This window comes from Protopterus annectens, chromosome 9.part0, assembly GCF_019279795.1.
Source record: "Protopterus annectens isolate FY-2018-M chromosome 9.part0, PAN1.0, whole genome shotgun sequence".
Lineage (NCBI taxonomy): Eukaryota > Metazoa > Chordata > Ceratodontiformes > Protopteridae > Protopterus > Protopterus annectens.
The window spans coordinates 645125498-645152381 of NC_056743.1; the positions used below are offsets into that span (position 1 = coordinate 645125498).

At 39.2% G+C, this 26884-nt stretch overlaps 1 protein-coding gene across 1 annotated transcript in view; it reads left to right on the plus strand.

The window, feature by feature from the left end:
- LOC122810558 overlaps positions 1 to 26884 on the plus strand; it is a 198705-nt gene that overhangs the window by 49245 nt on the left and 122576 nt on the right. The window contains exon 2 of the mRNA XM_044082139.1: positions 9983 to 10303. Coding sequence (XP_043938074.1) covers positions 9983 to 10303 — 321 coding nt within the window. The remainder of the gene's footprint in view (positions 1 to 9982; positions 10304 to 26884) is intronic.

Sequence of the window (26884 nt, forward strand, 5' to 3'; positions counted from 1 at the left end):
GTCAAGGGAAGATCATGACTTTTGAACTTGGTCGACTTCTTCGAAACAGTCACCAAGGCCATTGATGAGGGAAAGGCAGTCCATACAGCCTACCTTGACCTTGCAAAGGCTTTCAACACAATACCCCACTCAGGTATTGTAGAAAAACTTACCAGCTTAAATGTAAACCCATATGTCACAAGATGGGTTGCAAACTGGCTTAAGGACAGAACCCACAGGGTTAGAGTTGCTGGCGCTATGTCAGGCTCCAAGCCGGTCACAAGTGGTGTCCCACAGGGCTCGGTCCTTGGCCCCCTATTGTTCGGCATCTACTTCTCCGAAGTACAGGCCAACATGGGAGGACTTTGGCTGACAAAGTTTGGAGACGACTGCAAACTGGGCGCCATAGTGGAAAGTGCATCGGACACGGATATCCTTCAGAAGGGACTCACGGAAACAGATAGCTGGTGCCAGAGCCATGGCCTGAAGTTAAACGCCAAAAATGTATAGTCATACCCTTCGGGAAAAACAAGGTAACCCCAAGCTACCATATAGGTGGCAATCCACTAAGCACAGAAGAGGTTATCAGGGACCTGGGGACCCAGGTTGACAGTGGCCTTTCTTTTGACACTCACGTTGCTAAAGTGGTTAGAAAGACCTTCTACATTGCCCACCTGATCATGAAGGGATTCACATCCAGATCTAGTGAGGTCATTGTTCCCCTGTACTCTTCACTTATCAGACCAATGATCGAGTACAATGCCCCGCTCGGGATGTGTCTCACCCGAATCTGCAGCAATTGGAGAGACCCCAAAAGTTCCTCACCAAAAGGATAAAGGGACTCCAAAATCTGTCATATGCTGCCAGATTGAAGAAACTCCAGCTCTATTCAGTCGCATACCGTCTGCTCAGAGGTGACATGTGCCTGACATACAAGGCCATGTCCAACCCGGAATTAATGGACATGCTCCACCTCAAAAAATCCAAATCCACGAAAACCACTAGAGCAAGCGACTTAAACCTTAGCATGGATATAAATAGGACATGCTGGAGGGATAGATTTATCACTCAGAGACTCCCTGTGCTGTGGAATAAAATCCCGGTCCATGTGAGGCAGAGCACCTTGCTGGCTCTGTTCAAGAGAAATCTTGACCTGTGGATGGGAGATCGTAGGTTTACCCCGGGAATCATCTCTGTGTCACTGCTGGACAGAGGCACAACAAACTAATGGGCACTGTATTTTTTCATATAAGGGGTGGGGTAAGCCACAAAAATTTGGGCTAGGCTTATAAATGCCTTAGGGCAGATAGCCTAGTATAAACCTATGAACCTATGAACCTATGCAGTATGTACCAAACTGTTGCAGCCTAACACATTGCATTTCACACCACTGTGCCTGCAAAAAACAAGTTAAATTAAAAATACATTTATATTTAGTATTTTAACATTAAATGCATAGTCTTCATGCTGTGAAGTTTATTTGTAGACAAACAAGCACACTGTCAACAGTCAACAAAAGAAGGAAACCAAGGATCATACCTAAAGAACATGGCTCATATGATGAAGCCCCTGTTTTCTACAACTGATTACTTTTTTACACCATAACTACTCTAGGATGCAGGCCACACACACACACACACACACACACACACACACACACACACACACACACACACACACACACACACACACACACACACACACACAAACACACACAGATATGACCATCAGTTATAGCCCCTTGTATGATTGTATACATTCAGATGTTTGCTTGCAATAGAATGCATGAATAAATACATAAATAACGACTGAGAAAATTATTTAATATAATTAATGTGAGAACTATACAGTGCCTCCCAATGCACACACCCCATGCCCTTCCAACCACTTAACTCAAGAATCAGATATGAAGACCCAACAATCAGGAACGGATTTTGCATCTCTTTCTTATATAATTAGAAATTTACATGAGCAGTCATTTTCTGAAGGACACAAAACATTAAACTCACATACCTGACATTTAATGACTGTAATCCAGAACAATTTGCCAGAAAACCACAAATTGTACTAAGATCAGACTAAACTAATTTGTTTCGTTGCTCAAAAATTCTATTCTGGACAAAGTGAAAATAATTTATTAGGGGGAGTAAAAGGGATACATTTCAAATACTAGTTTTATCTATTTATTAACCAGGTAAACTCACTGGAGAAAGTGTCCCTTTTTGGGGGTGACCAAGGAGTACTGCCTGAGTGACTTGCTTTAGGGTCACACCATAAGCACATAGATGTGGGAGGATTCAAACCCTGTATTTTTGACTATAGTAATCAATTCATTAACAGCTCATAGCCTTAAGTGCCAACATTTCTTATTCTCTTTGGTTAACAGAACTACAACAGGTGTTACTCGGATATGCATTTTCTAAACAATGAGAAAACTAGGAAACCCTACAAAAAAGAGAGAGAGAGAAAAAATAGAGTTAAGGAAAGTTTGTTGAAAATGAAGGTTCCAGCTCAAGGGAACAGGGTTTGATTCTCCAGTTGTATAACATTGTGCAAGTCAATTAAACAGAAATACTTACCTAAATAGGGCATTTGAATTTTGTGCACAGATGACTCCCTGGTTCTCTTCTTGGCTGGAGATCCTTCTTTGCAAAGTGTGTATATCCTCCCTGTGTTTGCCTGGGTTACCTTTGGGTGTTCTGTTTTCCTCCCACATTCCAAAGACATGCAGTAGGTGGATTAGAGACTCTAAATTGGTCATAGGTGTGAGTTTGCATGCGTGTCTAGTATGGAAGAACTATCACAGCAGGACTAGCCACCCAGTGGTGTAAACGTTGGGTCTAGATGATTGTCATTGTTGAAGTAGCACTCTGACACCATGAGCACAAATGGGAAAAAAGGGGTTGTGGATGGATGGATTGACACACACACACACACACACACACACACACACACACACACACACACACACACACACACACACACACACGCGCACACACACACACACACACACACACACACACACACACACACACACACACACACACACACACTACTTTCTCTTCTGATCAGCTGCTTGAGTCCCCCTGACTTGGAGTTCATTCAAAATACCTGTGCTGTGTTGCCATGTAGGGAATTTGGCCCCTGTATTACTTTTACTTCCATATATAACTAAAAGGCATTGACACCTCATGGAAAGGGGAGATCCTGACCCCTATAAACATACAGATACATCGTGCTTCTGCCATTTGCACCACAAACATCTGAGTGCTATACAGATGTCCATCTCCTTAAGGAGATCAAGCCACATTAATGTCTGTGTATAGCTATATGAAATAAAACAGTAAATAATAGTATAAGGAAATATAAAACTAACCAAAGGAAGCTATTTCAATTAAATTAATCACTTCTGTCTGGCATTTGGCCATACACATATTAAAGTATTTCTGTATTTTGCTGACAATTTGTGCAGCACTTCTTTTTTATGTAAAATTCTAGGTAGACCAGTTCCCTCCTTGTTTACATATTCTAACCCATGCACACAATCATTATTTATGTTTTAGATGCCATTCAACAATTTTAACAACATGATGTGACATTCAAAGACATGTCATTACTGTAAAAGATTTACTTTCAGTGTGAGTTACTGTTTGCAGTGCAATGCCTATTTAAAAAGCAGCAGTTCTTTGGAGTAACTCACTGACTCTAAGAATAAGTGTATTTATTTTTATTTTATTTTGTTTTTGTTTACTGGATTTGACTGACTGGATTTAGTCAAAAAGTCTTTTTCAGAGGAAGCCCAGGGAGAAAAGTTTCAACATATTACAAACATTTTTTTCAACACCTTTATTGAATTATCACTGAAGACATAGGCAAACATACTTTTAGATAAAAGAATAAAATATTAACATGTTCCTAGTTACAGACATTATACATCACATATTTTTTTTGTATAACTGTCATCAGTTCAACATTACATAAATTAGTCAATTCCAACCTTCCTTTAAATCTCACTCCTTCTCCAAGACATTATTCTGCATTTATTGTTCCCACACTTTCCATTTTTTCTATGTAATTTGCTATTACCTTCTTCTAAATATCCCACACACATTTTGTACCTCTGTTACAATATTCTGTACTTCAAATACAATTGGTTTAGACCTTAGTTTCCATTTTCTAGTAATTGTTTTTTGGCGGCCACCAGAATTAAACTTAGCAAGGCCTTAGCATGTCTAGACAATTCAGTTCCTGTATCCCAGCTCAAATGAATCATTTCCTTAGTTACAACCATTTGATTCCCCCAATATTTCTGTCAGAGTGTTCTGTAGGAACATTATTCTGCATTTATTGTTCCCACACTTTCCATTTTTTCTATGTAATTTGCTATTACCTTCTTCTAAATATCCCACACACATTTTGTACCTCTGTTACAATATTCTGTACTTCAAATACAATTGGTTTAGACCTTAGTTTCCATTTTCTAGTAATTGTTTTTTGGCGGCCACCAGAATTAAACTTAGCAAGGCCTTAGCATGTCTAGACAATTCAGTTCCTGTATCCCAGCTCAAATTAATCATTTCCTTAGTTACAACCATTTGATTCCCCCAATATTTCTGTCAGAGTGTTCTGTAGGAATTTTTTTTAATCTGCCAACTCATTACACTCCCAAAATATATGTTTGCAGTTACCGCTTTCTTTCGCATCACACCTCCAATATTTGCCATCCCTGAGGAATAAAATATTTGGAGTCTGCTTGGGCTATACAAATGTATATGCAAACACTCCTAAGTAAAAAAATCACAAAATCCTCTAGACTTTTTTGCATAGTTGGGAGCCGTACATTGTTTCTCCCATTATTTCATTTTGAATTTCTTATCCAGTTTTTATTCCCAATCTTTTCCAGCCTCCTCTGATTGATTCCAATACTTACTGTGCAATATTTTATATGCCATACTAATTATCCCTTTTTAACAGCAGCTTCTGTTCTAGACTCAAGTTAAAATTCTACAAGAGCAGGTCTCTCACTTAGGATTCCTGAACACCTTTCTCTTTGTCTATAATCCGATATCAAATCCCGAAAGGGAAGGGAGTTTATAGCCTGCTGTCCAAATGTCTTCTTGGTCTCTTCCTATTATATTAACTTTCCCTCTCAAGTTATTTGCTCCCAATACAATTGTTCCGTTGCCAGTTTTCTCCTATAAATTCCGGTCCTCTCTTGCCTATTCTCTGTATCCCTAATTGTAGTCATTCCTATCATCAAAATCTCTTTTCTCCATTCTGGTGTTGGCTTTCTCTGCATCAAGACCCACCAACAACAGTGGTATTTCCTTACATTCAGCTTCCCTCTGGATCATCAATGTTTTGTTAATGTTGTCAAATGTTTGCCTTCTCTCTGCAGAAACACATTGAACCATATCTATCAATTTTGGCAACACCTTTGCTATTGTTTTACCTATTATAGACATAAACACTTAATAATCATCATTTAAAACTGAAATGACCTATATGAAGCAGGGATGGATGGGTCTGTACTGTCTTTGGGTATTATAGCAACCACAGATTTCTTCAAGGATGTTGTTGCTTTCCCTCCTTTTAAAATACTGTTAAACAAAATCTTCCAGACCTTTATCACTTTCTTCCCTCCTAGCTTTCAAACTTCCACAGGAATACCATCTGTTCTTGGAGACTTTCCTGCAGATTGATTGCATATCACTGTTTTTACATTATCTCCTCCTATCTTAACTGTTAATTTCTGAGTCTCATCTAACCTTGGTATACTTAAGTCTTCCATAAATATTTCCATTTGTGCTCTTTCTTGATTTCCACGTGTCTCTGTTTTGTACAAATTTTCATACAATTTCTTGAATAACTATAATACCTCTACAGGATCACTTGTTATTTCTCTTGTTATAGGCTGCCTAAGTTTGGCAACAGCCCTTTCTACTTGATATTGACTAAGTTGTTGTGGTAAAAGTTTTTGAACTCTGGAGTTATTATCTTAAATCAGTTGCTTAACAGAAATCTTTCTAAACTCATGCACATATTATCCGGATACTCCCTTATATTCTCTTTAGCACTCTGCAGTTGTGCATCTTCTTGTTCTGTAAGATTACCCTTACATGCAATACTTTAACATTTGTCAGGCCCTCCAAATAATTCCTGTTACTTCCTAACCATATCTCTTTTTCTTTTATTCTACCATATTTTTTAAACTCTACTTTCATTTTATCCCACTTATTAGCTATAACTTCTGAAGAATTTCTATTTACCATAATAACTCTTGATTATTTCCCCTGCCAATTTCTTACATTTCTCTCTTTTTAACAGGTAGGTGGGGAAGTACCAGTGTCTCATTTTTACTTCATTACCCTGCATTTTTATCTTAGTTGTTATTGGCACATGATCTGAAATAATTATTGGATGTGTGTCAAAACTTTCAATTAAGTGCACATCTTCCTGCGAAATATAATTTCTGTTTAGTCTAGTCTAGTTATTATACTTTGGGAAATAATAAGTAAATTCTCTCTGAGCTCTTACTGCTGAATTCATGTCTTCCATACCAAATATTTTCATAAATTTCTTCAGAAAGCTACCCTCTTTTGTTATATTTTCCCAAGTACCCTAGATAACTCCTCACTGTTGCAAATCAAATTCCAGTCCTCACCTACAAATAATATTCCCTGCTAAAAGCTGATTATTTCTCCCAAAGCCTGTTTCATGGTAGCAGTTTTAGGTGGAATATAAATACATGCCAGCGTAATCCTCATCTCTTGCCAGTAACCCCTTGCTACCATAAATGTACCATAAATATCCTTTTCCCTCTTCTATCACTACTGGAGCTCCTCTACTAATTAGTACAAGTACTCCTCTTTTCCTTTGTCCCTGATACTCTGCTGAATATCCACACTGAAATATTTTCTTTATCAAAGTTACATGCTCACTTCTTTCCAAATATATATCCTGTAATATTCCTATTTATACTCTATATTGCTTAATACAATTCAATACTCTTTTTGAGACCATTCACATTCCAAAATAACATGGAAAGAGTAGTCATTATGTTAAGTTATTATTCCCACCTATTTTATATGGCAACTTTTTAAAAGTATATTTCCAGCTAATATGTCACATGTATCCATTACTGTTTTGCAGGTTGATCTCTTATACAGTTGTTTCATGTCATCTCCATTTGAACCTATGTCTTATTTTACAAGTCTTTATTTTAATGAAAACCTTCAAATAAATATCTCCAGAACACCCCCATAACATATTAATCTAAAAAAAAAAATATATACAAAACCATGTACATCTTCAAATAAAGAAGTTTAACCTCCTGACAGAAACAATTTTCCCAGATTGATAGCTACAACCATAGGCATTACCTAACCTAAAATTAAGGTCATCCATGCTAAGCTGCATATTACAGGCTTACACTAATTGTGCCCTGTTCTTATCTTTATTCCCCTCTCAGATTTGAAAAACAGTTTGCATCCTTTCAGAAAACACTTTTAGCCTTAAAAAAGTGGTCTGACTTTTATTGCCTGCTCCTGAAAACAGTTTGTCCCCATGGAAACATAAAAACAAAATGTACAGCTGCCCTCAGCTGCAGACTTCTCAATTCATACTAAACATTTATTTGCTAAACAAAGGCTTTTTGTTTCATTCACTGTTCTCATATCTATTTGCATAAACAAAAAAATGTTATTAGATTAGGCCAAGGGCCTTACTCCAGGCATTGTCCTATACAAAGGAAAGAATAAACAAATCAGCATACAATATCATCTGTGCACTTTTATAACTCATCCTCCACCTCAACAACCCAAGATTACAGCATAGTAACTTAAATATGCTTTTGTCCAGACTTTTTTCTTTTTCTACATTGTAATGCCTACATTTCTTAAAACTAAAAAAGAAGAAAAAAAAGAGTTACTTGTTTACATTAGTATCTTTATTACATACAAAAATAACTGAAAATGCTTTACTGTATAACATTTTCCCTTTCCCTCAGTGTCCTACCAAACATTAATGACATGAAGTGGTGTATACATTTTTCAGTCCCACAAAAGTCGAACCTTTCCACTTTTTCTTCTAAAACTATATTTTACAAATGTGAATGATGCTTTATAATCTCATATTTATTCACTAATTTCAAGGTTGCTGGTCTTCATCCATCTCTCAACCCCAGACTCTGGTTCAAGTCAAAGGTACTCCTGATTTTTCTAGTTAACTTTAGTACAGCAACTTGAATCTCACACCTGCCTCTCAGCATTCCCTTATTGCTGGAATAAATGTGTTTCTCTTATGCCTGGTGTACAGTGAATAATCATTTTCCACAAATATTCTACTTTCACTAATTTTTAATAATTTGCCCTTCTGCCACAGTTTTGTCAGGATCACATCTTTACTAATACAGGTCTTGACTGCTTTCTCATCTCATGGCCAGGTTTGGAGCATACACATGATGTGCCCTTTCAGTTAACAAATCCTGTTGTGGAATACTAGTCCAGTTGTTTATTTCTACTTTCATAAAATTAATACAGTCTCTTCCTTCCATTTTCTCTAGTAGAGTAGAAAAACTCACATTTTTCTTCTGTGCTCTGTCCTCTGACTCTTCCAGTTATTGAAACAGCTCTTCTTGAGCAGTCTCATACTTAGCCAGCCATTTCTTCATTTCAAACTCTTATTTTTTGCAGTTCTATCAGTTATTCTGAATGCATGCATATATGCATACAAATATTTGAAGCATGGGCATTAATTCCCCTCTAGCCTGCCAATATACCAAAACAATTGTTCCCATACATGTCCAGGCAGTTCTTAGTTTTAAACTAGTGCTTACTTTAATGTAATTTGGTAGTCTATTCGATGCATCAGCTGTTCTCTCAGAGAACCAGTAAGTACACTTCCCCTTCCTATAGAATCTTCTGCATAGGTTGTCTGATGATTCTCTACTACTTTTTGATAACCCCAAACATTCCAGGATGTAGTTGTCTCTAAATGCCCTATATACCCAAATAAGGTCTCCTGTTAAATATCTAAATGAGACACTGCACCAGTTAAGATATTTTAGTCTTTCATAATAACTTCAATTTTCACATCCATGGATGCCCTTGGCATATTTTCACTGTACTCTTATCAGTTTACTCATGCTTGTTTATAGCTTATTCCATTATTTTTCCATCCTTTAATTATTTGAGTTGATGTACTCCTTTAATGTTTAATTTATTTTAATCAGCTCCCAGCAAACTTGATTTGATTTTTCCTCTAGCTAACAGAAAGCCATGGCTTGCACTAAAGCTGGAGCTTGAACTACTTTTTGCTAAACAGCTGCAGGATTCTTCTCAGTCAGTGCTGTCTCTTCCCCTTTTGTAGTTGATTTTCTTTCAGGCTCTCTAAGTTTCTTTTTTTATGGCATCCAAGCAGTATACTTACTAGCCAGCAACTGAATTTACTAAAATTGGCAGAGTTCCTGGCCCTTATCTGTCATTTTTTTCACTGGGAGAGTTAAAATTAAGCTGTTGGTCAGTGTGCAGCCATCTTGGAAGTCCCCCAATTACAAACATTTTAATCAGTCAGTAATATACTTGAACAAACATGTAATGTACATTAACAATTATACATATATTTGTTAATTATATTACATTCATATGAAATAAAGGAAACTATTACAGTATAAAGGATACTTATGCATTCGTAGGTGGTGAACATTGAGCATTTGAACAGATGTATTAGACGGTTTGTCAAATAGATAATAGATCATATGATTAGTGCTTAGAAATTCAAAGAAATGGAGATAAGGGAAGGAACTAGGTAGGCCAGAAAATTTTAATATTATAGTTAAGAGGTGGGGCATAAAGCATATATATATATATATATATATATATATATATATGTGTGTAAATGTAAAATGTTTTGGTCAATGGTATATTTTTATTTCTTTTTTCAACCAGTGCATGAATTGTAACCTTAATAATTTATATATGTTGATCATATCTATTTTCTGCAGCCAATGAAGTAATTGTAGATCCTGAAACAGAAGTAACCTTTCAATGCAATGACGGTGGATCACTGCTGTACTGGACATGGCTACCAAAATATCCAAAGTGTGTTAAAACAATAATAAAATATAACCCAGGTATTATTACTAATAAGACTGATATAAAGATAATGCTGGAAGAATTTGAAGGCCGACTGCAAGCCAAGGAAGACACAGTTAATGGAAAAACAATTCTTGTTGTCCAGAAAGTGAGAATGAGTGACTCTGGTCTCTTTACTTGCACTGGGGACAACAGAAACATGACCAGCTTCACACTTCTGGTCAGAGATGGTGAGCTATTTCTTTCAATAGTCAATTTCATTGCCTTGATTTTTTTCCTTTTTTTTATAAAAAAACCCAGAAGATTGTAGAAGGCAAATCTATTTTATTTTGAACACACTAACCACGTATATCCCATTGGCCCCACAAATTCTACTTATGTGACTTGTTTCTGTTTTTGAGTGGGGCTGGGGATACTTTAATATGCTGTGTAGAAAAACAGAAAATGGAAAATATTTGATTTTTTTCTTGCCTTAAAAAGCAGTATAAATGAATACTGCTAGACTGTAGCATTTGCTTTAAACTTAGTTTTACATCTACTAGGAAGTAATTTAAATGAATTTGTGTACTATATTATTATATATTTATACTTGGAGAATAATATCCATTTTTTTTGCTGAACAAGGTGAAAGCCCTTCAGCTCATTTGTACCTAGGTCAGGGTAAGAGCCCAATAACCAAATCAGTCCCCTTAAAGGTGAGACTTGGGTGCTGAAAGCAGGTTATCATCTACATGGGGCACCTACACACCTCCACTTAACCCCACCATAGTGGCTCTGACAGCTGTCATAACCGATCCCTATGGAGGTATTTGTGTCCTCCTACACATGCAAAGCCCTTATGGCTTTTTGTAGTGTGGTCTCCACCCTGGCCTATATTGTTGCATGAAACACACCGCACCCTCCTGTAGGTGTCATCCTCACAGTAGACCAGACCATCCCCCTCCTCCCTGGATGGGTGAGATGGATGAGTCATCTTTGGACACTCACTCCCAGCCTCCTTGCCTGTCTCTTCTGGCCTCCCCATTCCACTAATCAAGCAAGCGTGGGGTACAGTTAGGGCTTTATCCATTTCATATAAATATGTGTGCGTGTGTGTGTGTGTGTGTGTGTGTGTGTGTGTGTGTGTGTGTGTGTGTGTGTGTGTGTGTGAGATACATCTTAACTGTACAGATTTTTGAAAAGTGTCTAGATTTTTGGTCTGTTCCTCAGAAAAATGTGTGGTTTTCTGGCAAATTTTTGAAGACTGAAGTCACTAAATAATAACAGACATTTGAGTTTCAGACTTTGAATCCTTTAGAGCATACATAATAATGCAAAACCTATTATTCTAGCAACTTTCTAAGTTTATAGGAGCAATATTTAAATTCTGTCCCTATTTTTGGCCTTTGTCCCCCCATTCTTTCTGGCTTTGTCCAGATTTCTTGTATTGAGAGGTTGAGAGGTGTGTGTGTGTGTGTGTGTGTGTGTGTGTGTGTGTGTGTGTGTGTGTGTGTGTGTCTGTGTGTGTGAGTGTATATGTATTTGTAATTTAATATATTTGTATATGTATGTATTCATATGGGTCTACTTCAAAAGACTGATAGAACAAAAGACTGACTCCCAAAAATACTGAAAGACCAAAAGAGTGACTCCCAAAATACTGAAAGACCAAAAGACTGAATCCCAAAATACTGAAAATGTACCCCTTCTCTACTGTTGTGCGATCTTGAAGTTGGTATATATAATTATTTATTTATTATTATTTTACTGGCATTTGTTTTCAGGGAAAGTCCACTGGGCCAAAAGAGTCCATTTTCAGTGGAGTCCGGGGAGAAAAGCTCCACAAAAAATAGTTAGTATAATAGTACATAAGATTCTGATATAAACAGTATTATACAAACTGTATTATACAAAAACATGAAAGCATTATACAAAATCAGAATGATGCAGTTCAGAGATGCATACAACAAAGTAAACATATTTTTGTACATTTCAAGGTACTATTGTGGTAAAAGCAGTCTTGTAGAAATATTTATAAGGTGCTCTAAGAGTATCAGTCAGCGCAACAGTGCAAGGCAGTGTGCAAATGAATTAATACTTGTTAGTGAGGCATAGGTAGATGGTGAGATGCATATCAGTAACTTATATGTGATCTAATGAGTGCTAAAGGAAGATGAACAGGCGAAGATGTCAATTAAGGTGAGTATTATTTAGGGTGTGGGGAAATCAGGCTATGGATGGATGAGAATTGTGACATCTGCCTAGCCAAAGGGTAGAGAAGTGCTGCTGCAGAGATTTTGGAGGAGGAAATATTGCTAGAGGTTCTGATAGCAGTTGGGAGAGAGTTCCATAGCTTGGCAACAGTGAAGGAATAAAGCATGCCACCAGTTGAGAGTTTTGGCTTGTCTACTTGCAGGAGAAGTTGATTTTCAGATCTGAGCGGCCTGTTTGGTTGATAGTAAGTTAAAACTGAAGAAAGGGCTGGGCAGTCTGAAGGTCTGTAAATTACTTTGTGCGCTTCATTCTCAATGCAGGAAACAGTTGCACATATAGACAGAGAAAAATAATAAAATATCACAGTAGAAATTTAGTAAGTAGCAATTAGTAAGTAAAGTAGGACAGCAGTGACCCATACCCATCCCAGAACAGGAGACAATAAAGGCAAGGAACAATATGAACCTAATATTGTCAAAGTAAAATTGAAAACAATAGCAGCATATGTATGATTAGACTGAATTATTGCACAATTTGTATATTGCAATTTACAGTCCTTCAGTGTGTAGGTGAGCTACTGTAGTATTGCACTTGGTTATTGCACATCCATAAAATGAGCCCCTTGATAGGCTAGTTATGTAACAGAAGTCATGGTTCATTTTTCCCAAGAGTTCAACAGTCTAACGGAGAGGGGAAAGAAACTGTTATTTAGTCTGGTGGTCTTACAATGCAGGCTTCTGTATCTCCTGCCTGAGGAGAGGTGAGTGTACAGACCATTGGCAGGATGCATTAGATCACTGAAAATCTTTCTGGCCCTGTCGATGCACCGGCATTTGTGTAGATCTTCCAGAGGTGTAAGGCAGGTGTCAATGATTCTTTCTGCCGATCTTGCAACTCTCTTGAGAGCCTTCCAATCCTGATTGTTACAGCTCCCATACCAGACTGTAATGCCGTTGGTCAGGACACTTTCAATGGTGCCCCTATAAAAGGTCTGAAGTATGGAGCTTGGTAATTTTCCCTTCCTAAGTTTCCTTAGAAAGTGCAAGCATTGCTGAGCTTTTTGGACTGTACTGGATACATGGACTGACCAGAATAAGTTATCTGTGATAAGAACACCCAAAAACTTTGTACTCTTGATCCTTTCCACTGTCATCCCTTTCATCTATAGAGGATTGTGTGGTACTAGAGATCTTCTGAAATCAACAATCATCTCCTTTGTCTTGCTGACATTCAGTGCTAGATTGTTGTCACAGAATACCAGTAGTTGATCAATCTTGTTTCTGTAGGTCTCCTCTTCTCCATCTTTGAGCAGGCCTATAACAGTGCTTTCATCCATGAATTTGATGATCCTACTCATCTCATGTCTGGCCATGCAATCATCTGTCAGCAGAGTGAAAAGGAGAGGGCTTAAGACACACTCCTGTGGTACTTCTGTGTTCAGGATGATACTTCTGGAGCTGTTGTCTCTCACACAAACCTTTTGAGGCTTTTCAGTAAGGAAGCTCAGCATCCAATTGCATAAATGAGAGTCTAGGACTCAAGCCTAGTTTTTAGGGAGGCCTGGATATTGGTAAGGAGGGGAGCAAATACAAGAGAGAAGGTAGGAGAAAGGTTAAGGCCAGAGTTCATTTAGTAAAGCAGTTAAGAAAGTGTTTAATTTTGACAAAGGATAGCTAGTTTTTGTTGTATTTTTTTTTTATATTATTGTGACTATGGAAGTCAAATGTCAGGTTTTCATCTAGAAAAATGCCTAATAATTTAGTGTGGGAAACAATCTCTATAGTGGTTTGTTTTGAATAAGAATGGTGAAATCTGACTTGTTTACAGAGAGCTTTTTCTTGGGAGTAAATAGTAGCAGTTTGGTTTTGTTGGGGTTTAGGGATAGCTAATTATTGGCCATCCACATTTCAGTAGCAGTAATAGTATTCTGAGTTATTTGCAGAAGTTCTGTTGTTGATTATGCAGAGCAGATAATAGTTGAATCATCTGCATATTGTACAACAGATCCATTTTTTAAGAGTGGAATGAAAGTCATTTATAAAAATACTGAAAAGAAAGAGTCCTATGATGGAGCCCTGAGGAACACCTGTAGGAGACTCAAGAAATGGTGAGAAGGTGTTGAGCCAGTTAGTTGATTGTAGTCTGTTTTTAGATAGTTAGCAAAGCATTTTAGATTGGGGAGAATACCTAGATTGGAGAGTTTACTGAGGAGTAGAGGGTGGGAGACCGTATTGAAAGCTTCTGAGAGGTCGAAAAAGAGTGAGAATACAATTTTGCCAGAGTTTCTAGCTTGACTGTGTCCATAAATGAGATAAGAGTGGTAGTTGTGCTGTGATCTGGTCTAAAGCCATGTTGACTTGGAGAGAGGCGTTGGTTTAGGAATAGATAGTTTAGAAACTGATAATGGATAAATTTTTCCAGGATTTTAGAGAGGGGGGAGAGAATAGCAATGGGTCGGAAATTAGAGATATCTATATTATTACCACCTTTGTGGACAGGAGGAATAAATGCTTTTTTCCTCAATAATGGGAACATGGGACTCTTGGAGGGATCTACTGAGAAGTATGCTGATGGGATAGGCAATTGATCTAGCTGATAGTTGGTGGTACCCTGGGGGTAAGTTGTCAGGGGCACAGGACCCAGGCTTCAGTTTTAGGAGATGTTTAGTTACCATAGTGATAGGTATGGGGAAGAAAGAAAAGGTGGTTGGGGAGGGGGTTGCGGTATCCTGTAGAGGAGGAGCTAGTGGATGAGAGTTATTGTTAGAGTTACTTTGAGGAAAGGGAGAGGTGAGTTTTGCTATTGTGTCGTTGAAGTGTGAGTTGAAGTGAGTGGCTATTTCACTGAGTGTTTTCTCGGGAATGGGCAGGGGTTGTTTTTGGTACCGCTGTTAATTAGAATTGAGATGGAGTTACTGAATTTCTTTGCATTTGATTTGTGATTTTTTTGGAGGCTTAGATAATATTCTTTTCTGTCATTAATGATTAGGTGCTTTGCCTTATTATGAGCTGTCTAAATTTTAGAAGATCTGTAAGATTCTTTCACTTTTAGCATTTTTTTCCATACTTTCTCTCTGGCAGTCATGATTTGTTTCGTGGCTATGGAGAGCCACATAGTATGATTAGTTTTTACTCTTTTTTTGTCTTACTGGGGCTAGTTTGTTTAAGGTGTTGAGGAATGTGGAGTTAAAGAACTCAACAGCCTTATCAAGGGGCAAGAATTTTAAAGTATTCCAATTAATTCTTCTCAGAGTTTCCTTAAGAGTTGTAGGATTGAAGTTGCTTAGAATTCTAATTTGTTTGTAATGGTGTTGGGAAGGTATTGGGTTGGTTTTACATACTACAATTAGCAGGTGGTGTGGGGGCGCAGGTCCCCACATGAGTGGTGAAAGGGCACTTGCCCCCTGCATTAAACATGCATTCAGTATTTTGAGTTTTCAGTATTTTGTGATTCAGTCTTTTGGGAGTCGGTCTTTTGGTCAATCAGACTTCTGAAGTAGACCCATCTATATATACACATATATACATGTAAGTGAAGTAAGCCCACTAGATACAACTGCCTCCATTATCACACAGTTTTTAAGTGACTTTCACAGACTCATGCAGTATGAAAATGGAGACTAACGGATCTAAACCTTCCATTTCATCACACAGAACTAAGTCTGTGTGACGAAACTCATTTGTTGGCCTTATATATAACCTTATCCCAAGTGCTAGATAATGATGGGAGCCTGTTGTCATGTGAAAAATTACTTTGTATATCTCCACTCATTTACAATAAAAGTAGTAGAATATTCATATAAATGAAGCATCACCCATTTTGTGGAGGTCTACACACTGAACAACGTTTATCTTCACATTACCCTGTTATATTGTTTTGTATTAAATAATTCTAATTAATTCACAATAAAGGAAAAAAGGATTTCTTTTCTCAAATTAAATGAAGATAAAAATATCTAATCTATGTAGATTTTTATGCTGAATAATATCACATTACAGTACAGTAATAAGTGAATAAGTGTTTTAGTTTTTAAGTTGTTTGAATATGGTGAATGTAAATATGAATACAGTGGGTATTGCTGCTGTAACTGCAAGTATTTAAATGAGCTTTATTTAGAATTATTTATTTATTTATACAATTTGGAAACTAGGATAGAGCACTGACCCCACAAGACCAATTCATATATATATATATATATATATATATATATATATATATATATATATATATATATATATATATATATATATATATATATATATATATATATATATATATATATATATATATAGATATATGTCTACACTGAATTAACAAAATTACGTTTCTTCAAAATGTTATTCCTCGACCCCATTTTTCTGAAAGTGCATTTATCTGAAATTGCCCTTTCATGCAAAACTGGATCAATGAAACACCCCCTCCCCCACAAAAAAAACAAAAAAAAACAAAACAACAGTAAACACATTTACTCAATGGGCCATGCCCCCCTGTATTCCCACTACTTATATATTCTAATACATACACAACTATCTATGCACTAACCTTAACCCAAACCCAAACCCTAACCCTAAGGTCCATCACTATCGCACACTCACCTAACCCACGCCCTAACACTAACCCACTTAACCCACCCCTAACCCTAAAGTCTGTCACTACTGCACACTTACCTTACCCACACCCTAACCCTGACCCGTCCCTAACCCTAAAGTCTGTCAGTATCGCACACTTACCTTAACATGTCGGTGTTCTCAGCGTTGGGCTTTTAAACTGTCAGTCATCTCAGTTGTCGATCTTCCAGTCTCGGTGTTCGCTTCGTTGGTGTTTTGTGTGTCGGTGTTTTAAAGTAGACCCCCCCCCCCCACACACACACACACACACATAAATATATATATTCCCCCTTTGGCTGACATCTGTGTAGTCGACAAAATTTAGTCAACTACACAGGTGGCTGACAAGTATGTGAGATCAACAATCCCTGGGCAGGGGAAAATTCCCTTTCCTCTGGATTGTGCAGTCTTAGAGTTAGTATATATAAATATAACTAGCATGGATATGAGGGTCGCAGTTTTTTTCTAACATTATTTTGCATGCACTGAGATTTTTGCTCAATGCCTATGTAGTTCCATGTTGATGTTTGCAAAGTTGACCTTTTGTGAACATCAATATTTAGGTCATTAGTTCTTTTTCAGTAGATTTATATATGTATATTGCATAAAGATGTATAACAGTTCTTTGCTTAGCTATGAATACTGTGAAGATGCAATAAAGCAGCGTACCATATGAGGTCAAAAATAATATACGTTATAGAGCTAGATATACATAGCTGGGCAAGATGCACATGCTGACTGTAGCCTCAAGGTACCTAGAAAGGAAACATTGCATAGAGGACTCATGGAAATAGATCAGGCTGCACCAGATGTGTCCTTGTTAAAGAAGGGCAGTATTGACCAAACTGATCACCCTAGGAGACCGGGGAACTCTTGCCTCCACCACAGCAGTGACCCCACCTCAACAGATTACTCTTAAGAAATCAGATCCTGATGACAGAGATACAAGAATGTCCTCAGTGTCTGTGAGCTGCCTAGTAAGTTGCACACCTCCACTTTTGATGTTCCATGCTGCATTGATATCCTGTGCCTTTTTATAAGTGTGGTCAATCATGTCAGTGACCCTCTGGTGGTACTGCAGGAGAGGACTCTCTACCACAAGTTCAAGGACCATAATTATGGTCAACAACTTACAAAATAAATATTGACTCCAAAAGAAATGTTTTTTTTCAGGGATGCTTCTCCACCTGACATGGCAGCTTATGACTCCACACCTCTACTACTTACATATACTTATTAAAAGTTGCTGTACCTCAAAATAGAAGAAATACCCCAAGATACTGTAACCTCATACTTACTGTGAGTTCCCCATGTTCACTTACAGAATCCCACTGTTCTGGAGATCAGAGTTACAGCCCTTGGAATATTAGCAGACTCCCCAGAAACGTTGTACAATGACCCCTGACCCCTTGGAATATTAGCAGGCTCCCCAGAAACGTTGTACAATGACCCCTGACCCCTTGGAATATTAGCAGGTTCCCCAGAAACATTGTACAATGACCCCTGACCCCTTGGAATATTAGCAGGTTCCCCAGAAACATTGTACAATGACCCCTGACTACACTAACCTGCTTCAGTAAGCTCTTCCATGACTTGTCATGCTTCTGCCAGGTGGTACCTCCTTGCTCACTAAAGTGAGACCATGTTTGCAAGACTACATTTTCTGCACCACCAAACTGTCCCTGCTGATGACATTGCCTGTCACTTGACATTGGTATGTATAACAGACATACATCACACCGTAGTATCTGATAATATGTGTACAAAAGAATAAAGTCAGACTGAGACTTCATATCCTTTATTATGCACAATTTCAAATATTTTGCTAACTGAAAAACATAGGTACATGTACTGATACCTTCAGTAAAATGAGTCATAGGATTCATAGGAATTCAAGGCAAAGTGAGTGCTGTGCCCTTTGCCTTTTCAGTTCCCACCTTTAGGTTGTAACTCCTTTCTCTAGGAGGGTTAGGCCAGTCAGACCAGGAGTGATTTGTGGGTGCCCATCCAATCATCTAGATCTCATTTGAAGAATGGTACTGTATCACACTGCTTAATCTGCAAGGACAGTCTGTTCCAGAGGTGCAGATTTGGGGAGATACTACATGATAAATCTCTCCACTGCATTTTATTCCTCATCTAGTGATTATTTAGGTCCCCGGTACTGGTTTTTGATAATGTATTAGACTTGCAGAGATAAAACAGTTCCATAACAATAAGTGGGTTTCTAATGGCACTGAAGGCAAGTCAGATCTTTTCTCAAGAATCTGTAAGATCATGAGTAAAGGGACATTGCTTCCAGTCTCTTGTGATAGCTTGGGGTCTTTAAGCCCAAAGTATTCTTAATTAGGAACCTCTGGGGACTTTCTAGTTGTTTGATATGTCTGATGAGATACTTCCTAAAAGGACATTGTACCCAGTATTGGCCTAATCAATGCTGAGTACAAGGGAATAATTACCTAGTTAGATCTGGATGATAATCCCTTGGCAGCTAGCTGCACTAAGTAGAAAGAGTGTCTGACGACTGTTGTTACATGATGATTGAAAGAGAGGAAAAAAACTATTAACCCATGATCCAAGCTCTGTAACAACATTTTCATTTTGAAGTGGGGTATTGTCTATGTTGTATGTTGAGGTGAGGGGTTGTCTATAAAATGTGACAATATTGCACTCTTTTGCATTTAATTTGATCCCAATTTTGGTATATTAGTTATTTAAGTGTACGTTTTTGTTAAAGGGTTAGGGTCTCAGAGGGAAACTTGACAATAAATCCCAGTTTGCAGTAATCTACAACATTAGTTAGTCAGAGGTCTTAGTTTTTAGTCTGGACAAGGAAATGCCATAAAGGAGACAACACACCACTGAGCCCTCAGGGACATGATTTGTCGCCTTCATACTTTTTGATGAGGCACCTGCCACTCACGCTGACTGGGTTCTGTCTTTTAGTGAGTTTGCTATCCACATTACCACATAGGGATCTATTTTTGAAGTGTTAAGCTTTCTTACAGTGACAACATGGGGTACGGCATTGAACACATTGGCCAGGTGAAGATATGCAGTGTGAACTGTTGACAGCCTGTGTAACCCTCTCTAAGACATTAATCAAATTCATTAGGCACTATCATCCCTTGAAAAAGGAAAACTACTTCATGTCAAGTCTAATGAGAGTTTTGATATCACAGCTTGTTATTATTATCAGTTATAATACATTCTTGAAACTGATAAGGCTGTATGTCGATAATTCCAAGGGTTGGTGATAGAGCCTCCTGTGTGGAGTGAGATCACCACTGTGCTGTGCTGGATTTCAAGGACAAAATGTATAGCTAACCTTATGTTAAACAGTTTGAGGAGTGGCTGTGGCACTGCTTGAGTGTGCTTAACAGTGATTATTAAACAAGCAGGATCATGGGATAGGTACTAATACTGTAACAAGCAGGATCATGGGATATGTACTAATATTGTTAAGAAGCAGGATCGTGGGATAGGTACTAATATTGTTAACAAGTGGGATCATGGGATAGGTACTAATACTGTAACAAGCAGGATCATGGGATATGTACTAATATTGTTAAGAAGCAGGATCGTGGGATAGGTACTAATATTGTTAACAAGTGAGATCATGGGATAGGTACTAATACTGTAACAAGCAGGATCATGGAAAAGGTACTAATATTAAGAAGCAGGATCATGGGATAGGTACAAATATTGTTAACGAGTGGGATCATGGGATAGGTACTAATACTGTAACAAGCAGGATCATGGGATATGTACTAATATTGTTAAGAAGCAGGATTGTGGGATAGGTACTAATATTGTTAACAAGTGGGATCATGGGATAGGTACTAATACTGTAACAAGCAGGATCATGGGATATGTACTAATATTGTTAAGAAGCAGGATCGTGGGATAGGTACTAATATTGTTAACAAGTGGGATCATGGGATAGGTACTAATACTGTAACAAGCAGGATCATGGGATATGTACTAATATTGTTAAGAAGCAGGATCGTGGGATAGGTACTAATATTGTTAACAAGTGAGATCATGGGATAGGTACTAATACTGTAACAAGCAGGATCATGGGATATGTACTAATATTGTTAAGAAGCAGGAGCATGGGATAGGTACTAATATTGTTAACGAGTGGGATCATGGGATAGGTACTAATACTGTAACAAGCAGGATCATGGAAAAGGTACTAATATTAAGAAGCAGGATCATGGGATAGGTACAAATATTGTTAACGAGTGGGATCATGGGATAGGTACTAATACTATAACAAGCAGGATCATGGGATATGTACTAATATTGTTAAGAAGCAGGATCGTGGGATAGGTACTAATATTGTTAACAAGTGGGATCATGGGATAGGTACTAATACTGTAACAAGCAGGATCATGGGATATGTACTAATATTGTTATGAAGTAGGAGCATGGAATAGGTACTAATATTGTACATTACAGTATAGCGTAAGCCTAACATGCTAACATAAATCGTACAGTGTGATCTTAAACAAACTAATCATATCAGAGCAGCAGGATGCCCACAGTAATAGCATTGTAGGATAATGCTTAATGTAGTTAGGGAGACAACAAAGGCCTCTATGAAAACAGAACCAAATATTAGCTTCCAAACAAACACATTAATACTAGTCTAACATGGATGGTGTCATTTTTTTATTTACTTATTTTTTTTTACTGAGTTGCCTTGTCCGCATTTAGTGAAGCTCCTCTGAATTCCATGTGTTTGAATTCCTTAATTAGTTAACTGCACTAACAAGGCACTCCAGAGCAGCCTATACTTATGCTCATTGTAAAGCTGCACAGATAAATGATAACTAATCCTGCAGTACTGACCTACATGTTACGTGCACCTAACAGTGCAGTTTATCAATGATTCAGTATGTTTCTCAGCTAGGTAGAGTCACTTGAAAACCTGCAGCCATTGTTATCAAACCCAGCAAGGGAAAGTACAGTTGCGTACACTTAACATAAATGTAGATGTTCGAGTGTATTCACTGTTGCAGTCATCACACTTGGGTTATCTGCCTGCAGTTAGCCCTCAGTCGGCCTGAATATCAGAGTCTTGGGATTTCTGCGTCGGATGCTGTTGCCTCTTCTATGATGTCAGATCGTCAGGGGTATAAAACATGCAGCTGACACCATTACATCAGTTTTTCTTGCCCCAGATTTCAGGAGCCCCCAAAATAGGAAGCAATTACGTGGTGTGGAACACCTCCAGTAAAATGTAAATACCATTGCCATAAGATATAGCCAAAAAGATGATAGGTGGAAAGAATAGAAAAGTCAGGGAGCCGGAGGGAGCGTAACCAGGACTGAAACAGTGAATACACTCGAACATCTACATTTATGGTAAGTGTACACAACTGTACTATGTTCTTCATGTTTCACTGTTGCAGTCATCACACTTGGGTTGATTCCCAAAGCTGAGGAAGGGTGGAGGCAGTCAAGAAGTATTGGGGCTGGCTAGCAGGACCTGTAAGACTGCTGTGGCAAATCCAGCTCTGGATTTAGAAAAAATAGGTAAATGGTAATGCTTGGTGAAGGTGTGTACAGAACTCCAGGTTGCAGCTTACAGGATGTCCCTGGTAGGGACTCCTCTGAGGAATGCTGTAGAGGTTGAGGTAGGCCTAGTGGAATGAGTTCTGATACCCTGTGGGGTAGGTTTTCCATGGTGTTTGTAGCAGAAATGGATGCAGTGTGCTATCCATTTGGAAATGGTTTGTTTTGAAATGGCCTTGCCCTCTGCCCCTGTAGCAAAGCTGACTAGCAGCTGGTCAGATTTTCTGAAAAGGTTTAGTTCTGTCAAGGTAGAACCTGAGCTGTCTGTGCACATCCAAGGAGTGCAAAATCCTTTCCCCTTTATTCTGAGGATTAGGAAAAAAGGTTGGTAAATGGATGGATTGGTTTAAAGCCACACTGGATACCACTTTGGGCATAAATTATGGGTTAGTCCTGAGGGAATTCCTGTCCCCATGTAAAATAATGAAGGGTTCCACAGCCATTAGTGCCTGTAACTGAGACACTCTTCTTGCTAAAGTGATGGCTAGAAGTAAGGCTGTTTTCCAAGAGAGGAATTTTAACTCTGCGGTAGCAGCAGGCTCAAAAGGGGGAAGCGTGAGCTTCTCTAGTACAAAGTTAAGGTCCCAGGCAGGGGTGGGAGCTCTCCTTGGGGGGCCTTAAATTGGTAGCTCCTCTCAGGAACTGTTTGTTGAGAGGGTGAGAAAATAGAGGTGGCTCAGTATTGTAGTGAGCTGAGATGGCAGAGCCATGAATTTTAATTGATGAGAAGGATAGGCCTTTGTGGAGTAGCTCTGCTAGGTAATCTAGGATTTGAGGTAAGGCGGGCACAGCTATGTCCTTTCCTTGAGACTGGCACCAAGAACAATATCTTTTCCACTTTTCTGAATAGGATTTCCTAGTACTAAGCCTTCTGGCCTCAAGGATGATGTCCAGCACCCATTTGCTGAGGGTTGCTGGTGGTGTATTCAGGGGATAAGACAGGCTGCACGGTTCAGGGTTTGCAGCTGTGGATGCAAAATCTATCCCTCCTGCTGGGACAGCAGGGAGGGGGTCTGATGTAGGTGCTAGGGTGGCAATGCTGTCAGACTGCATAGGAGTGGGTACCAGTGGTGACCTGGCCAATCTGGGGCAATAAGGATCGTCCTTGGCCTGTCCTGTTTGATCTTGAGTAGTACTTTTGAGAGGAGGGGCAGAGGGGGAAAGGCATAAATTGAGAGGTTTTCCCATGTAAAGGATAGAGCATACACTTTCCATGCTTGGCTGTGGGGCTTTCTGGTGCAACATTTCCTGGACTGATGGTTTTGCGGGGAGGCAAAGAGGTCCACCTCTGGAGTCCCCTGCCTGCTGATTAGAAGTTTGAATGAGTTGGGTTCCAGTTTCCACATGTGTGGGTCCAGTAGATTTCTGCTTAAGTTGTCTGCCAGTGAATTTTGTTTGCCTGGCAGAAATTGAGCTTACAGGTGCACTTGGTTGTTCAGGGCTGTATTCCACAGGGACATGGCTAACCTGCAGAGAGGGTAGGAATGAGTTCCCCCCTGCTTGTTTATGTACCACATAACTGTGGTGTTGTCTGTCTTTATCAGGAGTTGTCCTGGAAGGATAAGGTATTTGAAGGGTGTCAGAGCATTCTGTACAGCTAACATTTCTTTTTGATTGATATGCAGGGGAATTTGTTCTGGGCTCCATTTGCCTTGAATGCATTTGCCTGCCATGTGAGCCCCCCATGCATAGTCTGATGTGTCTGTTGTCAGGGTTTGGGCGGTAAGGGGTTGAGTGAAAGGAAGTCCCTTGTTGTGGTTGCATGCCTCTGCCCACCAAAGGAACTCTGCCCTTAGACAAGGAATGATAGGAATCAGTGTTTCCAGGTCCTAAGAATGTTAACACCAGAGACTTTTTAAGTACCATTGAAGTTTCCTCATATGCAGTCTTGCATATGGAATTAGTAGAATGTATGAGGCCATGAAACCTAGGGCTTGCAGTATTTTTCTTGCAGATAGCTGGGTTTTGGTGGCCATTAGTTTGAAGTAGTTTGTCAAATAAGCCTGTTTTTCTGGAGTGAGGAATGCCATCTGGGAAGTTGTGTTCACGCTTGCTCCCAGGAATACAATCTTTTGGTTGGGCACCAGTTGTGATTTCTTTTCGTTGATGGTGTACCCCAGAGAAGTTAGACATCTCTTTACAAATGCCAGATGCTGAAGTAGTAATTCCTGACTGTCCGCCTGAATCAGGCAATCGTCCAAGTATGGGTAAATTTGAATATTTCTCTGCCTGCAGTATGCAATGGCTGGTGCCAGGCACTTTATAAATACCCTGGGCACAGTAGATAAGCCAAAGGAAAGTGCAGAGAACTGATAGTGCATAGAGCCTGCCCTGAAACGTAGATATTTACTGCAAGATTCCCTTGTGGGGATGTGCAGATAAGCTTCTTTTAAGTCTAGGGTGACTAGCCAGGCATCCTTGGCTAGCATAGGAAGAAGCTGTTGCAGAGTCAACATTTTGAATTTTGGGAATACCAGGAAGGTGTTGAGAATTGACAGATCTAGGATAGGATGCCACGAGCCCTCCTTTCTGGGCACCAGGAATAGTCTGGAGTAGAAACCCTGTCCCCTTTGCTCTATAGGCACTGGTTGAATAGCCCTGATACTGAGAAGAGAAAGTACTTGCTTTTGAGTCTCTGCCCACTGGTTTGGAGGACGGTCTGGCAACCCCCTTGGGGTTGGCAGTGAGCAGAAGTAGAATCTGTATCCTTGGGATACAATGTTTAGGACCCACCGGTCCTGGGTAATGGACATCCAGTTTTGTGCATGCAGGTTGAGTTTCCCTCCTAGGGGTGCAAGTACTTGGGCTTTGCTGGGAAGGAAGATAGTCATTGTGAACTTTTTCCATAAGGGGGTGGCTTACCACTCCCTGTTTTAGAGGAGGGATCACTCCATTGTTTAGATCTATGCATACCCTGAGACTGTAGTCTTGGTGGCCTGTTGCCCCTGGGTTTGGACTAAGAATGCCTGGGAGGGACTGGAAAGGACCAGTTTTTAGAAGGCCAATGTCTACTGAATCTAGGTGGCTGCACCTGTAAAAAATCTTTAACAGTTTGCATAGATTTAGCTTTTTCCTCCATCTTTTTAAGAACTTCTTCTGCTTTTGTGCCAAACAATTTTTCCTGGTTTAATGGAGCATCTAGTCATTTTGCTTTGACATGGTCTAACAAGATTTGCTCCTTCAGCCAAGCATGCCTTCTCAGTACAGACCCAGTGACAGCAGCCCTGCAAGTTGCTTCTAAGGCATCAAAACCACACTGCAAAGAATGTTTACTAACTTGGTTTGCAGAATGCATTTGCTGTTGTAAATCTTTATTTTCCGTACAATCTGGAAGCAACAACATTTTTTGTTTAATTATTTCCATAATATGCTGCTGGTACTTCAACATGTGAAACTGGCAATTCAAAGCCCTGATGGCAAGAGTTGCAGAGGTATATACTTTCTTACCCCATCTGTCTAAAGCTCTAGAATCTTTGTCTGAAGGGGTAGGGTTTTTGGCTGTAGTATCCTTAATGACTTTAGGTCCCTGGGAAATAGTCTCTGGATCCACAGTGGGATTCTTAAAGAGAAATTTGTGTGAGTCAGGTACACTGTAGTACCTGTCAGGCTTTCTAGGAGCTGGTGGTAAAGTATCAGGAGTAAGACTGGATTCCATGAAGACATCATCTACAATGTCCAGGACAGGGGGTATAGCTAGAGGTCTGTGCTGAGGCAAGTCTAAAAATTCCTAGTCTCTTTTGGACTGAGGGTATTTCTGGCATTCCCAGTGTAAATGCTCTCTTAAAGTATGCAAGATTTCACCAAAAGAAAAGTCCACTGGACGGCAGGCAGAGGGAATGGAATCCTCTGCATCTGAATCCTCATAGGTAGACAAGGGTATGTCCTTCTAATAAGAGGGATCAGAGTAATTGGACTCATGGTCTGTAGAATCAGAAGGAAAATCAATTCTTTGTCTTTTAGAGGGGGAAGGTTGGCTTCCTATAATTAAAGTTATAAGATCTTCAGCCATTCTAAGCATTTGTTTCTGTGGCAAAGGAGCTGAAGCATGTGCTTTGGTCATCGGTGTTCTAGGCATAATGCGAACTCTGGGCCTGAGAAATTTGGTATTTTTAGTAAAAAATGAAGCTGTCAGTTTAATGCGAACACCAGAAGGTCAGAATACACCCTCAGAAGCCGGTGCCTGCACAGCGTCTCCTGATCCATCCAAGGTAGAGACATCTGCTGGTTCCATAGATGAAGAAGCAACTTGCGGCATACCAGACTCCGAATGGGTCTCAGCAGAGGCCTGCAAATTTGTAGAAGTGGGTATCAGGGGCTGCGAAAGCGCCTCACTGAGTACCGGCGAACTGGCGACTAGCTGAACGGAAGCATCGTTGGCAGTTTTGGACCTATGCGGTCTGTCTCTGTCTTTATCCTTATGTTTTTTCA